The sequence below is a fragment of the Physeter macrocephalus genome, chromosome 7 (assembly GCF_002837175.3).
Source record: "Physeter macrocephalus isolate SW-GA chromosome 7, ASM283717v5, whole genome shotgun sequence".
Lineage (NCBI taxonomy): Eukaryota > Metazoa > Chordata > Mammalia > Artiodactyla > Physeteridae > Physeter > Physeter macrocephalus.
The window spans coordinates 54,424,660-54,441,809 of NC_041220.1; the positions used below are offsets into that span (position 1 = coordinate 54,424,660).

The following is a 17,150-nucleotide window of genomic DNA, read 5'->3' on the forward strand; positions in this document are numbered from 1 at the left end:
ATCCATTCATCTGTTGATGGACACTTAGGTTGCTTCCATGTCCTGGCTATTGTAAATAGAGCTGCAATGAACATTCTGGTACATGACTCTTTTTGGATTATGGTTTTCTCCATGTATATGCCCAGTAGTGGGATTGCTTGGTCGTATGGTAGTTCTATTTGTAGTTTTTTAAGGAACCTCCGTACTGTTCTCCATAGTGGCTGTATCAATTTACATTCCCAACAAGGTTATTTCTTAATAAGAAAACTTGATTATGTAATGACAGATAACTCCACTGAGAGTTCTGAAGGAGCATCGGAACTATAAAAATTTTATAACCAGAAAATTCTTTTGACAAGCCACCTTGTTCTGTTGCAAATGGAATGGATCATGTTTAAAACATTCTACTTTATATTTCTTCTAATTTTTTGAATATTGGACTTAAATTTTTTATTGTGGTAAAATGCATGACATAAAACTCACCATTTTAACCATTTTAAAGTGTACAATTCAGTGGCATTTAGTATATTCATAATGTTGTGCAACCATCACCATTATCTGACTTAGTTCACTAAGCATAATGTTTTCATGCATCCATGTATCAGTACTTTACTTCTGCTTATGGATAATATTCCATTGTGTGGATACACCATATTTTTAAATCTATTCATCCATTGATGAATTCCTCCACTTTAGTGGTCTCTACCTTTGGCTACTGTGTGCATATTGGATTTTTTAAAAAATCTCTTTGCTCCATTTCCTTAACATAGTGGGAAAATGTCATTGCAATATCTTAGATATTTAAAATCTAAGATAGACGTTTAGATTTTTTAAAACTAACTTTATTTCATAGGAGGGCTAGGAAAATTTGAGAAAGCAGTATGGTTGGAAAACCATAACTGTTATTTGAGTGAGTTAATGGGTAAGAAGTGATTCACCTTCAAAGTAAATGAGTACAAAAGGTAGCCTTAGTGTTTTTGTACTTTTGGATTGCCTGCAAGTTTACTCTTCAGTTTATGTGGGTGGCTCATGAATTGACAGAAATCTGGAGAACCAGGCTGGGGCAGGAACACAGAAAATGGGCAAGACGAGGCCAAATTCCTGCTGTGGCAATGGGATGCTTAGGAAGCTGCTGTCACCACTGTCCCTGGAGACCAGTTGCTGTGCTGCAGACTCACAGTTCTGCCGCTGGTGCTTCAAAGTAACTCTAAGTAACCCTGCACCTTTGAGTCATTTCTTCCACATTCAAAGTCCCTAATAGGAGGGTCTCTTTGGCCATGGCTAGACATTGACCTACACTCCAGCTGCCAGAGGGAGGGGAGACGGATGAGTTGTCCTCTTTTAGCTTCTGGAGTGGAGTGTCCACTCCATGGGCCTGCCTTGATGCTGTCAAACATACTCTGCATCCAAAACTTGAAGTTTAAAGAACAACCCCAACTAATTCTATTCAGTATCTTCCTCCTTGTTTTTTGAGCATCAGCTTGTGGGTCTTGTACAGGAGTAGGTACTGTGTGGAGGATGCACAGGTGAATAACATCATCAAAGAGCTTATAACGTGGTGGGGAAGACATATTATCTTGATACTATAATATAAATTCATTAAATCATTCATTCATTCATTCAGTAAACATTTAAGAGAAAAGCACTGTAGTATAGTATCCAAAACGAACATACCTTAACTCCAAATAGATCACTCAGCTACTTCAGAGGGTATATTTTGGAGCTAGTTTGTTTAAAATGCAGATCTACACCCAATTACGTGTTTTGCAGGGATTCTACTGAGATGCTTTCACGATAGAAGCAGTTGATTAAAAACACCTGCACTTAGAGTTTTTCAGACCTAAATCATGCTTTCCATGTCTAACAGCAGAAATGCTAGGCTCTCAACTAAGTGCTTGTCCAAATGAGAGGATTCAGAGTTCTTTTCTGAATCTGAAAACATTTTACCCCCATCTGCAGGTATATCTAGAGTTCACCCCAGCTGGAAATATAATGACTATTTGATTGGACAAGGGTATAAATCAAGCCCCTAAATTCTCATGACAGTATATTGACTTTGCTACCTGCGTGTCCAGTATCAGAAACATATGGACATTTATTTAATCAACAGTACAAATCAGAATTTAGACTGCCCTCTAATACTTGCCAAATGCTCAGTTGAGACATCTGGTATTTGAGGAAGTTGGTCTAAGGGAATGTGATTCTCTGTGTCTCTTGGCCTCATAAGCTTATCTCTATAAAAGTTAGATCATCTGGAAATAGACTGTACTATTTTGGCAAAAATTCCTTTGTAGGGTTAGTTGCAATTTTATTTTATGCCCTAATCTTTTAGAGTTTGTCAACAGAAGAAACATCCTTCCAAAGAATGTTTCTGTGTCTTGGGCAAAACCGCAAAGACAGTATCTATTATATTACCTAATAGTCCCCGATATAAGGATTTACATTGTAATTTTTCCTAACATGTACTCCCAGGACAAAGTTTCTAACTTCACATTTCATTTGTCATGTAAGAACTATTTAATCCAGGGTGGTTTCCTTATTGATTGACTTCCATGATGCTTGGAGACAGATTCAGTCCTCTGCAGTAGTCAGTCTAGCCCATGAAGTTGTTTTTTAAAACAACTTGTTTTAAAAAACAAGTTGTTTTTTAAAACAACTACAAGTTGTTTTAAAAAACAGCTTGTAGTTGTTTTTTTAAAAATTAAGATATAATTCAGATACCATAAAATTCACTGTTTAAAAGTGTACAATTCAGTTGTTTTTAGTATGGTCACAAAATAGTTGTAATCATCATCACTGTCTAATTCCAGAACATTTTCATCACTCAAAAAAGAAACCCCATACTCATTAGCAGTCACTCTCCATTTCTCCTTCCCTTCAGCCCTTAAAAAATACTAATTTACTTTCTGTCTCTATAGATTTGCCTATTGTGCACATTTCACATATAGAATCATGCAAAATATTTTTTGTCTGACTTCTTTCACTTAGTAAACTGCTTTTAAGGTTCATCCATGTTGTACTATGTATCAGTACGCCATTCCTGTTTATGGCTGAATAATATTCTGTTGTGTAGATAGAGCCACATTTTGATTATCCATTCATCATTTGATGGCCATTTTGGTTGTTTCCACTTTTTAGCTTTTATGAATAATGCTGCTATGAACATTCATGTACAGGTTTTTGTGTGAACATATGTTTTCATTTCTCTTGGGTGTATACTTAAGACTAGAATTACTGGGTCAAGTGGTAACTCTATGTTTAACTTTTTGAATGACTGCTAAACTGTTTTCCAAAGAGGCCACACCACTTTATACTCTACCAGCAGTGCATGAGAGTTCCAATATCTCCATCTCCTCACCAACACTTGTTCATATTTTTGATGGTCTGCATTCAATGTATTCAAAAATGATATTGTTCATTTTTTGATCTGGGTGACCAAGAGAGGGAATATACAGAGAGAAGATAAGAAGATCAAGGACTGAGCCCTAACATTAAGGGGATCAGAGAAGAGAAGCAGCAAGCCAAAGGAGATGAAAAAGAACAACTAGTGCAGTAGGAGTATGTGGTATCCTGAAAGACAATTGAAGAAAGCATATAAAGGAAGAAGTGAGGGTCAGTTCTATCAAATGCTGCTGAGAAGTAAAATGAGGACTAAAAATGACTATTGGTTTCAGCAACGTGCATGTCATTGATGTGAGCAGTTTCAGTAGAGTGAGGGGGCAGACACCTAAGAGATAGTAGGAAGAGAGAAAAGACAGTATGTGTAGAACTCTTTGGGGAAATTTTGCCAAAAAGAGAAGCAAAGAAGGATGAGCAGTGACTGGTGAAGGAAATAGGGTTAGGAGATCTTTGGTCCCTCCATTTCCCTAAAAGCTCTCACTATCCCATGACTGAATTTCTAATAGAGCCCTACCTGCTGTAATACAAACATCATGTTCGATTGCTATAGACTGAGTGTTCATGTCCCCCTCAAATTCATATGTGAAATCCTAACCCCCAGTGTGAAGGTATTAAGCAGCGGGGCCTTTAAGAGGTGATTGGGACGTGAGAATGGAGCCCTCAAGAATGGGATTAGTAACTTATACAAGAGACCGCACAGAGTTTCCTCTCACCTTTCATCATGTGATGACATAGCAAGAAGATGGCTGTCTGTGACTGAGGAAATGGGCCTTCACCAGACACCAAATCTACTATTACCTTGACCTTGGACTTCCAACCTCTGGAACTATGGGAAATAAATCCCTGTTGTTTATAAGCCACCAGTCTATGGTAATTTGTTATAGAGGCCTGAATGGACTAAGGCAGAAATAAATCATTTTCTGTCAAAGGTCTTTTTTCATTTGACATTTTTTTTAACCAAATAAATTTCCCAACTGGCAGGCCCACCGTAAACTAGCTCATCTTTCTTCAACTTCATATCCTTGTACGTTCTCCTCCTCTCTTTCTGTAATGTCTGGTCTTTTATCTGTGCCCTGTAGACACATTCCTTCCTGCTTCTGCCCCTGTATCCATAGATGCATTGTTTTTACATTCCCTATCCAAATTCTTCAGGGCCTCACTCAAGGCTCATGACTTCTGCGAAGACTTTCTCATCTCCTTGACCTCTTTTGCCCCTGAATTTCCTGTGGCACTTAAAAATCAGTACTATACAATATCCCTCTTAATTCTACAATGCTGTGTATCATTTGTATATTTTTTGATTCTTCATTTATTTCCCAGAATAGGTTACACAGAATAATAATGGCCAACCTTAATTATGTGCCAGGCTGTTCTGAGTACTTGATAAGTATTATCTCAGTTTATCCACATTGTAATCCTATAAGACAAGTAGTATTGTTATTTCTACTTTATGTACGAGGAAACTGAGTATTAGAGAGGCCAAGGAACTTCGCTAAGTCACAGAAAAATACAGAGCTAGGATGTAAGTCCAAGCAAGTGGAAGAGATCTCTTGGGTACTAGGAGTAGATCCCCTATGGCACCCAGTTCTTCAGTAAAAATGCCATGACTGATGTGGCCAACCAGCTTCTTAAATGTAAACCCCATTTAGTATTGCTTTATATAGGTGTTTTGTGGCAGATCTTAATATCACCTTGTGATCTTATTGTTGTAGGATTTTTAAGTGGATAGAAGTGAGGAGGTGGTGGTGGTGGAAATTCATCATGCAGGACCATGATCTAAGTGTTTTTCATGTTTTGAAAAGTCATATAGTAATAAGTACATGCTTGTCGTATTCTAAGTAGACGTCAGCTGAAGCAAATCCACAAAGTGTTATTTTCTTTCACATGCAGCTTCATAGCTTCTCTGGCAGGCATGTGGTTTGGGCATGGGAAATTAATTTCTTAACACATTCCCAAGAAGCTGCTAGTTAAATGAGTGCCTGGATGAGAAGAAAATCATAAAGTCCAATGTGTGAGTGTAGAATTCTCTGGAACATGCTGTTCTGAGGTAAGAAAGAAGAAGAATTTTCCTGAAAAAGTGCTACATCCTAAAGGAAGAGGAAATATTTTTTAAGGTCTTCCATGAGACCACTAGGTATGAGGCTTTCATAAGCAAGAGCAAGGTGAGACTACCAGTTGTCCTAAGAGCATTTCCACATGATCACTACCAGCAAGCTCTGCCAAGAATTCGGATCATTTGTTAGCAAACTGAATCTCAAACTGTGTCAGTTGGGTTAATGAATAATTTATGAAAGTAAATGGAAACTTCTCAGTGGGGTAGGGAAATTCACCGTTATTAACTGGAATAAAACTATGCTAGATCCTGGATTAAGCACATTTTTTTACTTTCTTACATTCCATTTTGTGATAAAAAATGTTCACCATTAAAAAATAGATTCACATCAGGATTTATAAAATCAAAGATGGTTTCCATGAGTTCTCCAGAATTGTCAAAACACACCTTTCCACCAAAAATATCAGGGCTAATTGTGAGCAAGAAGGTCCTGGAATGGGGAAGGATCAATCTCTGTAAAGTCTTTGGGGGCATCAGATTCTCTAGTCATCATGGTGCATTACCATTGGCAGGAATATGAATGGGTCCTAGGTAAGTAAGAACATGATTTACAACTTGAGAATCCATCAGAAATTAGCCAGAAAGACCTGTGTTATTTCTGTTAGAAGTCCTTATATGGCAGCATCCCCCTTTTGGAACTACCCCAGAGACTCCTGGTGATGACTTAACTTCTTCATGTTTTCTTTGAAACCTACTGCAATTTGGCTTGCTTTTTACCCCCAAGACAGGACTGATAGTAATGATATTATCTAAATGCCAACTCCACTGGTCTTTTCATTTTATTTTTATAGTTTGGAATCAAAATCCAATTTCTTACTCTGGCCTATAAAGCATAATCTGGCCCCTGCCTCACTCTCTGACCCCATCTCCTAGCACTCTCCACTTGTCCGCTAAATGTTAGACACATTGACCTTATTACTGATATTCCAGTGCTGTAAACTCATTCCCATCTCGGGAGCTTTGGCTTCCCAGTTCCTTTTGTTTGGAAGGCTGATTCTAGACCTTAACAGGGTCACCTCCATCTCATCATTCGTGTCTCTAAGCTTGTGTATCAACATATTTACAAAGGTCTTCCTTGACAACCCTAGTTGGAGCAGCTTTCACACTCACCAAGGTACTCTCTATTTGCTTACTCTGTCTTCAAAGCACTTACTGGTGTCAGAAATTATTTTTTCACATGTTTGTAATTTGTTCCTCTCACTAAAACTCCTTTAGGGAGGGACTCCATCTGATATAACACCAGTGTGTTGTCTCCATTTCCATTCCAGCTTATTAACCTTATTAATCATCAGTTTTAACCCTTGTCCATCTGACTGTGTCATTTGTTTAAATTCTGCCAGGGTGATATTCCTTTGGCAATGAGTAAACTGAGTTCACTGAACACTCACTGATTAACCCATTGTGTCATTCATGAACATAAGTCTAATATCTACCCAATCTTGTACTCTTCCTACATCTTCCACAAGATAACAAAAGAACGTGTAGATCTTGACTCTGAGGCATAATAATCTTTTGAACTAAAAAATTTCAAGTAAAGTCACTTGTAGCAGACATTTATTGTGTTGCTTCTCTGCCTCCCTCCTTTTCCTTTGGGACCTGCATCCCTTCATTTTGGGACTTGCTTCACTTCCCATTCTATCCTTGGGATCCAAAAGGGGGCTGCCATCTTTGTACATGACCCACTTTTCTTGGCCTCAGTGATTGGTAGAGGGCTACGTAATACCTCACCCAAGCTGGACTAATCAAAAGACCTCACTCCTGGACTACAGTGACTGGTTTTGTGATACTTAAAGTTTTTCAATAAGATTTGTTTTAAGTGGACTGGGGAGAGAAGACGTCTTTCCTTTTTGGTCACAAAGATGAAGGATTTGAGTGTAGAGCTGCCGACAGCCTGTCCCCTGGCTTGTGGAAAAGTCACTTGGAGGTCATTAAAGCCACCCTCCCACCTCGTCCTCCTCCTTCCCACTGAAGGAAGTGGATGAGACATGGAGAGTCGTGAAGGTCCTTGGTCCCCAGGCACCAGCCATCCTGAAGACCATCCACATCCCTTTAGTGATTGATTACATTTCTACTTTTTGATATTCAGATATTCGGGCACTATTTTAGGTACTAAAATGCTGATTTTTGTTGTTGGTGGTGGTGTAATACTGTTAACTGAATATTTTTTAAAGCCCTGAAGTTTGAATTATTTTATTTTGTAATGTACCCAGAGAGTCATATTCTGCCTTAAAAGTTTGAATTGAATAAAGGTGCACTTTCTCTATGCCTGTAATATCAAGATGAGGAGGAAAAGAGCAATGGACGAAGCAAAGCTTCTATTAGAAAAATAAATTCTACCTTGGTTCCAAGACTTTCTGAACTAGTGGAATAAAAAATGGCATATTGTAATTGAAACTGGTAATCTTTAGTTTTACACTGATGAACTAAAAGAAGGTAAAGACAAACAGGAAACGTTTTCTAAACAACTAAATAAGTTTCTTTCAAGACAATGTTGTCTCTGTCTCTTAAAAATTAAAAAAAACAGGTCCCCAAAGTTTTCCTCCAAGTTATCAAAAAAGAAACGGGATCTTTTTTTGAAGATAAAATAGCCAGAAGGAAATACTTGGACTACTGTAAAGAGGTATATACTTATTGCTCAAAAATATACTTACAACCTAACACCATTTATTGAGTTTGTTTTACAATATAAGATTGAAATCTTGTAAATGATCAAATGACATTTTAATTTTATGATTGATTAATTTTTTTATATCTTTAATGAAATGTTTATTTTAAATAGTGCTTTATCAGTTTTATTTTCTAATTTATATGAGAATGAGAATATATAATAGCTATAGTTTTCAATTTATTGTATGTTAGAAATGGATTATGTCATTGATTTTTTTATGAAATATGAATAGTCTATAATTTTATAATCTATAAGTTCTCTTTTCTTTGAGATAGTTTTTGTCACTTGTAAATCATGGTCTAATACAGTTATTATACTCTACCTTTGAGGTAGATAAATGAATAAAATTATATATTTTCAGTTAAGATTACAATAAAAAGTATTTTTAAATACTTATTTTACTGGAAAAATAAACTCAGACATTATGCTCTTCTTTGAAACATTTCTGTTGACGGGAGTTTTGCTGTATAAAGTGTAAGCTGAGCTATCTAACCAGACAAACGATTCTATGGTCATGTTCACTTGTGTTTGTTTGCAACTTATGATGCCTTTCTGTCAATATTTCTGGGTCTTCCTTCTACCTGGCAAAATAATTTAACTAGCTTTTAATATTAACATGTCTAAACTATAGGAACCAGAGACAATAACATGACAGGGTTTAAGATAACATTTTTGAAATCAGATACGAAATGTTTAACAGAAAGGTTCCAAGTTCTGAGGAGGATATTTAGAATTGCAAATAATGTATCCACTACACAAGGCATTTGTATTTCAAGACTAACCATCAGTACTGAGGTTGAGGACTCATGACTTTTCCGAGCAATAGATGCCATAGAATAGACCTGGTCCTTCCACTGGAATGTGTGGCATGTCTAGGTAAGTCCTGCACTACTGTCTTGCTGACAAAAGTAAAGAAGCCCTTTGCTTTGTGGGATTTGTGCTGACTTTCATTTTTTAGGTAAGCAGCCCCCACGTAATTATAATACAAGCATGAAATGCCTCGTTACTCAACACCAAGTGACCTGAGAGTGAGATAAGAATAAGCCAAGTTGACTAGGGATCTGATTGTTCACCTAAGCCTTAAAATATAGACTTCCGGGCTTTCCTGGTGGCGCAATGGTTGCGAGTCCGCCTGCCGATGCAGGGGACACGGGTTCGTGTCCCGGTCCGGGAAGATCCCACATGACACGGAGCGGCTGGGCCCGTGAGCCATGGCCGCTGAGCCTGCGCGTCCGGAGCCTGTGCTCCGCAACGGGACAGGCCACAGCAGTGAGAGGCCCGCGTACCGCAAAAAAAAAAAAAAAAAAAAAAAAAATAGACTTCCTTTCAAAATATCAGGATGTTTCAGAATTCTAGATATGTTCTATTTTCTCATTTCAGTGGGTATGGGGGAATTATACATTTTTTTAATGTGTCTTACGGCCACACATTTCAAGAAGCAGATTTGAGCGAAATTCTCTTGCTTCTTTGTGCAGTACTGCTTTTAGACCCAGAGCAGAGGGGCCTTGCCCTGGACCCCAGAACTCAATGACTTTGCCCTGAGGGGACTTTAGGAAATGTCTGTAGACCTTTTTGATTGTCAGTGCATGAGTGGTGTGGTGATACTAGTATTTTGTGTGTGGAAGCCAGGGGTGATGCTGAACATCCTACAGTGCCCAGGACAGCCCCGCATAGCAAATAATTATCTGGCATAAAATGTCAGTAGTGCCAAAGGTGAGAAACCCTGATTTAGAGGGACCACTCTGGTCTTTCTTCTTAGCTGTGCCTCACCTCAGGGGGCAAAGAGTCGGCCCACCAGAGGTATGCCCACCTGGAGCCCGGTGAACTGTTTTCAAAGTGTGGTCCCAGACCACAGCATCTGTATCACCTGGCATCTTGTTAGATAGGCAAATTGGGGGCCCCATCTCAGACTTATCAAACCTGGAAACCTGGGTATGGGGCCAACAATCTTTGTTGTAACTGGTCCTCCAGTTGATTCTAATGAATGCTAAAGTTTGAAAACCACTGTTCCAAGGAGTCCAAGAATTCTGTATTTGAACCTAAAAGATATGTTGATCCAGATGGGAAGATAGAATATGTTTTCTTTCACAGCTTGTTAACTTGATTTATAATATCTAAATATGTAGACATATAGTATATGGGCCTCCATTTATACTCTCGCTCTGGGCCCCTCAAATGTTTGGGATGGGTCTATGTCTTAGTTTTCTCGCACTGTCAAAAGAGGGCATTGGAGTAGATTGTTGCTTAAATTTCCTTCTCTGTATATGATTTCATAGCTGCTCTAGAAGCATTTGGGTCTGACTGCATTCCCTGCTCAGACTCCCTTAGGATACAGTGACTTTGATGCTTCTTCACTAGCAAGATGCTGTTTTACTCTTTTGCTCTCTACCCGACAGGATTTGTCTCTTGATATAATATGGAAAAAGATAAGTCAAATGCATCACCAAGTGTTAAACAAAATTTCAGCAGTTAAGTTCCAGATATGTTTTAATAGCATGACTTACATTATGTGCGTAGTTATAAATATTTAAAAGTATAGACAAAACTACTCTTGATAAGTTTGTAAATTGACATTACTCTTTGAAGGGGAAATTCATAAAAAATTTACATTTTGATTCAATAATTTTATTTCTAGGAATTTATTCTCAAGTCACATGTGTGCATGTAAGCAAACGTGAATGGTTAAGAGTGTTAACTGCTGCTTTTTTGTTATAGCCAGAAATTGGAAACAGCCTCAATAGTGGATTGGTAAAGTAAATGTACATCCATATAATGGAACACTTTGCAGCTATGGAAAGAACATGGTGTGTGCCCTTAATAGAGGAGGGCTGCACAGTGTTCATAGTGTTAGAAGTGGTACTCTGATGTCAGACCAAAGGGACTCAATACCAGAGCTGTGTGACCTTGGGAAAATTACTTATTCTCGCTTTGCCTCAATTTTTTCATCTCCAAAATGGGGAATAATAATAAAGCGTACTTCACAAAGTGGTTGAGAGGATTAAATAATATAAAACAAGTTACTAGTCTTTTAGTGCTTGCCCTACAGAAAATAGTTATTAGTTAATAATAATAATATCGTTGTTATTATTATTATCTAGCTATTATTATGCAAAAACTTCCAAGATAAATCATTAAATGAAAACATCATCAACACCACACAGAACAATGTGTATAGACTAAAACAAGAGGGGTGTATGTACAAGGACTATAGAAAAAGCTTGGCAAGAATACTCAAATGCTATTTACAGTGATGGTTTTTACACATGTTGGATGGGAAGGATATTTTTTCATTGTATAATGTTTGGGTTTTTTTCCATGTATAAGTATTACTTTCATGATTTTAAAAATTATTTAAAGAAAAAAATAAAAGTTGAAATCACACAGATGCTCAGATTCTGTGTAATGGCAGAAGCTGACATATGGATTCACTGATATTTTTTTAATGGGCCATAAGATGACATTTCTAGGGCTGAAAGATTTATTTTTGTGCATGAGAAGCATGCTAGGGTTTAAGAATTTCATGGGAAACTAACTTTTGTAATGATACTCCCTTCTTGTTGATGATGAATTTCTTAGATTTTCCGCTTGGTGTAACTGAGAGATTCAGGCTAAATTGCCTTTCTTGTTGGAGGTTAATGAACGAAATGCAAAAACATCCCTTGAGGTGAATGAAGGGAACTCGCGAGTTGAAAGACTGAAGCGTCCTTTGCAATGATTTTCCTATCTAGCATCAGTGCAAATCCTGTGCTGACTTGTCCCCACGCAAGTCCCTGTTGTCCTGTGAATATCTGGCTAAAGAATGATTTCATTAAATAACAAATCTGAAGCCGATCTTCCTTTGGCTTTTTGCGAGTAAAATGCCTGGATTTAGGAGGCCACAGATTGTTCTATTGCAGAAAGGAATTCTCAGGATGCAGGTATCAAGAGAAACACCATGAGTGGTGTGTGTGGCCTCTGATTTTTGTATTTTCCATCCTACTGTGCCTCTGCATACAGCACTTCTGGGGTTACTGAAAAGCCAGAGCCTCATTTTGGTGAAGGAAAGAATTCTCATTTTGCAGTGGGTTTTGGGACATCTTCAAATATAAAACAGTTCATTCAAGTTTCTAAATAAATTAAAGCTTGTGCGATGCTTCTTAAAGCATGGGCAGGGTTTATGCCATTTGTTTTTAAATCAAATGATTAGAATTCATCCATGATTAAGGACTCTGTTTTGTTTTTCATCTTTGGTTCTTATTCTATCCTCAAGTCTTCTCTTTAGAGGGTTTTATTCTTTATAAAATAACTGGATTTGGGGAGATTTTTGTTTCTTTTATTTTCTATTCTGTAATGACAGTAGTTTTAAAATAATCGATAACCAGGGGAAGTGATAATTTTTCTTTCAATGCCACCGAATCTAACTTTTCTTCCCTTCCTGTGCCCCCCCTTTTTACAAAAAATTGGCATTCCATTATCAAGAAAAGAAAGTCACTAAGCTCACAGACTTGATGCTACTACAACTTCAAGATTTCCAGGTTCATTTGAATCCTCAGCACTGCTTGCCATTCTTTTTAAGTTATCTTTGATGTGTTTCTCCAAATACTTCCACCAGAGAAAAATTTCATATAAACGTCACTTTCCTCACCATCATGCACCCCTGCCACCACCACCCCACCTTCATTCGAGGAGCCCCCCTCGTACTTGAAAAGAAAAGACTATCGGATTGTCTGATTTGAATTCTCTTGATGAATTCTCTCCCCATCTCCAAATCCAACTACGTACCTGCTTCCTTCTCTCCTACTTCCAGGTTCAGAAGAAGCCCTCGTTCCTCCTATCTAAAATGAATTCCTCTACCTCTTCTACCCTTAATAGCATCAGGTGATAAAAATCCAAAAGATTTTCTTCAAATATGGATTGCCTAAGTGAACCAATTATTTCATGAGGAATAGGATATTTTACACGAAAACGCGAACACTTTTGAAACCTAAGGTTTTAAATCTTGGGTACATCTTGGGTACAAGCGTATTTATTTGATGATTGAATGAGACATTGACAGGAAAGTACTGGTGGAGTTTGAGTGAGAATACAGGTAAACAGCAAAATGATGTTGTCTAACTCCTGTCTCTACTTTCTAGAGACCTTCCTAATTGTTAGTGCATAAAGATTCTGCAGTATGTTGAAAAAATTCCACTTACAATTTTATACTGTCTGAACAGACACTAAATGGCCATTGATTCTCTTTACTTATTATTTATTTTAAGGTATTGCTTTATTGCAGGAATACATTGGGCAAGAAAAGTGAAGGAAAAATTACTCCAGGCAGATAAATTTTATTTTACTTTTGATCCCTGCCTAAAGTTGCTCTTGTTTTTTAGGTACTGGAACTTTTACATCGTATATGTTAGAATTCCAACACCTCACAAAGTTCAAATACATGTCAGCAGAGAGAATGACAAAAATAGCTGTAACAGTGTGGACCTTTATTGCTTCAGGATACTTTTAGTAACTTCCCCTCTTGCTGATCACATTCCATGCCAAACTTCTTCAAATACTAATCCCCCTCTTGAAATATTGGCTGATAATTTAATGCTTCTTTTTATAAGAGAGTAAGTGCTAAATAATGATATTGCCTGGTCAAAGATCATTGTACTTTGAATATTTATCTGGTATTTGCCCTTCTATCAGAGAACCATCTGTGACCAAACTGATACAGCAACAGGAGCAAGACCAGCAGTGGCTGACATTGCACTCCGACTGGGAAAGCCTTAATGGGACCACTTTGCATGAACTACTGGTAAAAGGGTAAGACACCCATCACTAGAGCTGTGTAGAGTGGATTATGGAGCAAACATCTATCATCAGGACCCTCTTCTGTTTCTGATTGAAGATAATCCACATTTGTCACATCAGAAAAGAGCTTCCATAGAATGGCTATGGGCCTTTATAGTTCAACATCATTTGGCTTTTTTTCTTCTTTGTAGACATAGATCTTTTTCTCTTGGCTAATTACATTTTTCTTTAATGATGATTGCAGAAACTATCAAGGTTAAGGAGGAGGAACTTGGTTCCTAATCTTGGAGTTTTTTTTCACATCCTATTAAAAATAAATTGTTAATATCTACACTTTCTACAGATGTTACATGGGACTAGTTAACAGAAGAAATTGAAATAATGGCAACTGATAAAACTTGGAGAGCCTGAGGAAAAAACAGACACAAAATAAAATTATAATCAAGTAACCTTGAAAATACACTTCTGAAAAATTTCCCCTAAAAAATCATGGCAACATTGCCTCCCTCATCTTGGGTAGGGGTGCAGGAGAAAGGTAAATTGAGGGAATTAACACTCATTTAGTGCTTGTTACATTATAGGGACATAGCTATAGAGTATTTAAATAACTTGCTCAAAATTCACAGCTCACAGATGATAAGTGACAGTCTCTGAACTCAAACCAAGTTTATCTGACTCCAAAGCTTTTAATAAATGTTAGGGAAATCAGTACATAAGAATTCTAAAGAATAAAACTAAAGGTGGGCCATTTCTCTTTAGAATGTCTTGACATTTTCCCCATAGACCAAACTTGCAACCAAATTTCTGAATAGTTGTCAACTGAAGCATTTCCTCTAATGACCTGAGTCTTTCAACAGGGATTTGTTTCCCCAAACTGGAACTGCCAGAAAATCCCTTTCAGGTCAGATAGATAGATAGATAGATAGATAGATAGATAGATAGATAGATAGATAGATAGATAGATATAGATAAACTCATTCTAAGTTGGGAGTTGGTGGACCTGTTCTAGTCCTGGCTTGCTAACTAGATGTGTGATCCTATAAACCGCAATTTCCTTTAAAATAAAGAGTTGAGACACATAGTCTTGGGTCTTTTCCTATTCCTAAAAGCTATGACTTTAAGATCTAACAAATAACAACTAATTATTTGTATCTCTTCTATTCCGGGTTCATTGTCAAGCTCTGCGGGGATGTAGAAGTGGATGAGGGGGACAAGGACCGTGGTCTCAGGAAACATACATTGTAGAGGTGGACAGAGAGACTCTAAGCTAGTAATAAACAAAATGAATTTCAGATATTTGGAAGTGTTACAAAGAAACTAAGGATAACGAAATAGAGAGTGAGGAGGAGATACCACTTCAGGTTGTGAGAAGGCAAAACGCAAATGTGCTTTTTCTGTATTATGTAATTTATTGTATACACATATCCCCGTGCAAATTTAGCAAGAAATGAAAATACAGTAGATCTTCAAAAAGGAATGTGGAAATGACATAGGGTTGTTTTTCTTTCTTCTGACATATCTAGGATTCTAAGCATGTCATAGTATTTTCGACAGTCCCAACATGTTTTTTTTTCTTTTAAATTTGCATTGTGAATAAATGCTTGGAAGAGAACTTTTGTGGTTAAAACTTAAGTGTTCCCTAAGCTGAATTCTCTTGTGCAGCCACATTGATAGATGCTTAAACCATGTTCTTGCCTTCAAAGCTAAACTCTGATTTTTAGAAAGTTCTTCCTTTCCTGAATGTACTCTTTCTATAAGTTCTCCCTACTGATTCTGATCCTGCCATCTAGAGTTACATGGGATGAATTTAATCCCCTTCATCCTGTCAGCTAATCATAGATACACAGTTTAACATTGAAATTCTCAGAAACATGGAAAACAAATATATGGTTACCAAAGGGGAAAGGGATTGGGGGAGGGACAAATTAGGAGTATGGGATTAACAGATACAAACTAGTATACATAAAACAGATAAGCAATAAAGATTTACTGTATAGTATGGGAAATTATATTCAATATCTTATAATAACCTGTAATGGAATATAATCAGAAAAAAACTGAATCACTATGGTGTATACCTGAAACTAACACAATATTGTAAATTAACTATACTTCAACTTTAAAAAAAAAAGATAATAAAAAAAAGTCTCAAGATTCTTTTCTAGTCTAAATATTCAATTCCTGTCTCTGTTCTCTAACTTTTTGAAGTAATATTTTATTTCTCTCAAGCTATTTCTCAGCTTCTTTTGGACATACATGTCCTCTCCATAAGCATGAAAGTCTGACATGCTCCCTCCTCACCATACATTCTGAGAAGCAGACTAATGCCTTTCCTTTTCCTCTCTCTACTTTGAAAATCATTGAGTCAGTATTATGGGCGGTGCAACCAGCCAAGATGATGTGGGAAACTTTGCTAACAATAGTTTCTCTTCCCACAATGTGAAAGTGTATAATGATGATATTAAATACACTTAAAAGTACATCCTTCATATACCTCCACCTCCAAGGTGATATCTGACCACAGCCCTGCCTTGAGAATTCCTGACTTAAGTATAAGCTATTTCTTGCCTTTCACTGGTAAAGTGTTTGAAGTGAACAATAAATATGTAACTGAATATTATGCCATTTTATGTTTCCAAAACTAGGCAGTCCTGTCACAGCAGAAGTAAGATTTCTCTTCTATGTACTAAACAAGGTGAGCGAATGAGTTGTGTAACAATGGGATATGAACTTAATTTAACTGGATTGGCTCAAGGGAAAAAATGATCACTTGTACGTGACAGCAAAGCTGCAAGCATCTAGCTGGTTTTGGTAGTGAGTCACATACTGTCTCCTGCTCCTTGGTAGACTGTGGGCGCCGCCCTGCTGCCCGAATGAACAAGAGGATCCTTGGGGGTCGGACGAGTCGCCCAGGAAGGTGGCCCTGGCAGTGTTCCCTGCAGAGTGAACCCAGTGGTCACATTTGTGGCTGTGTCCTCATTGCCAAGAAGTGGGTTCTGACAGTTGCCCACTGCTTCGAGGGGTAAGCTGCACCTTTTCTTTTGCTTTGCCTGATCCTTTTGTCACTTGGGTATTTTTTTTTAAACATCTTTATTGGAGTATGATTGCTCTACAATGGTGTGTTAGTTTCTGCTTTATAACAAAGTGAATCAGTTATACATATACACATGTTCCCATATCTCTTCCCTCTTGCGTCTCCCTCCCTCACACCCTCCCTATCCC

General features: G+C 37.5%; 1 protein-coding gene across 1 annotated transcript in view; it reads left to right on the plus strand.

Moving 5' to 3' along the window:
* CORIN (corin, serine peptidase) overlaps window positions 1–17,150 on the plus strand; it is a 229,776-nt gene that overhangs the window by 176,884 nt on the left and 35,742 nt on the right. Inside the window, exons 16-18 of the mRNA XM_024131999.2 lie at window positions 13,824–13,940; window positions 16,574–16,623; window positions 16,776–16,950. Coding sequence (XP_023987767.1) covers window positions 13,824–13,940; window positions 16,574–16,623; window positions 16,776–16,950 — 342 coding nt within the window. The remainder of the gene's footprint in view (window positions 1–13,823; window positions 13,941–16,573; window positions 16,624–16,775; window positions 16,951–17,150) is intronic.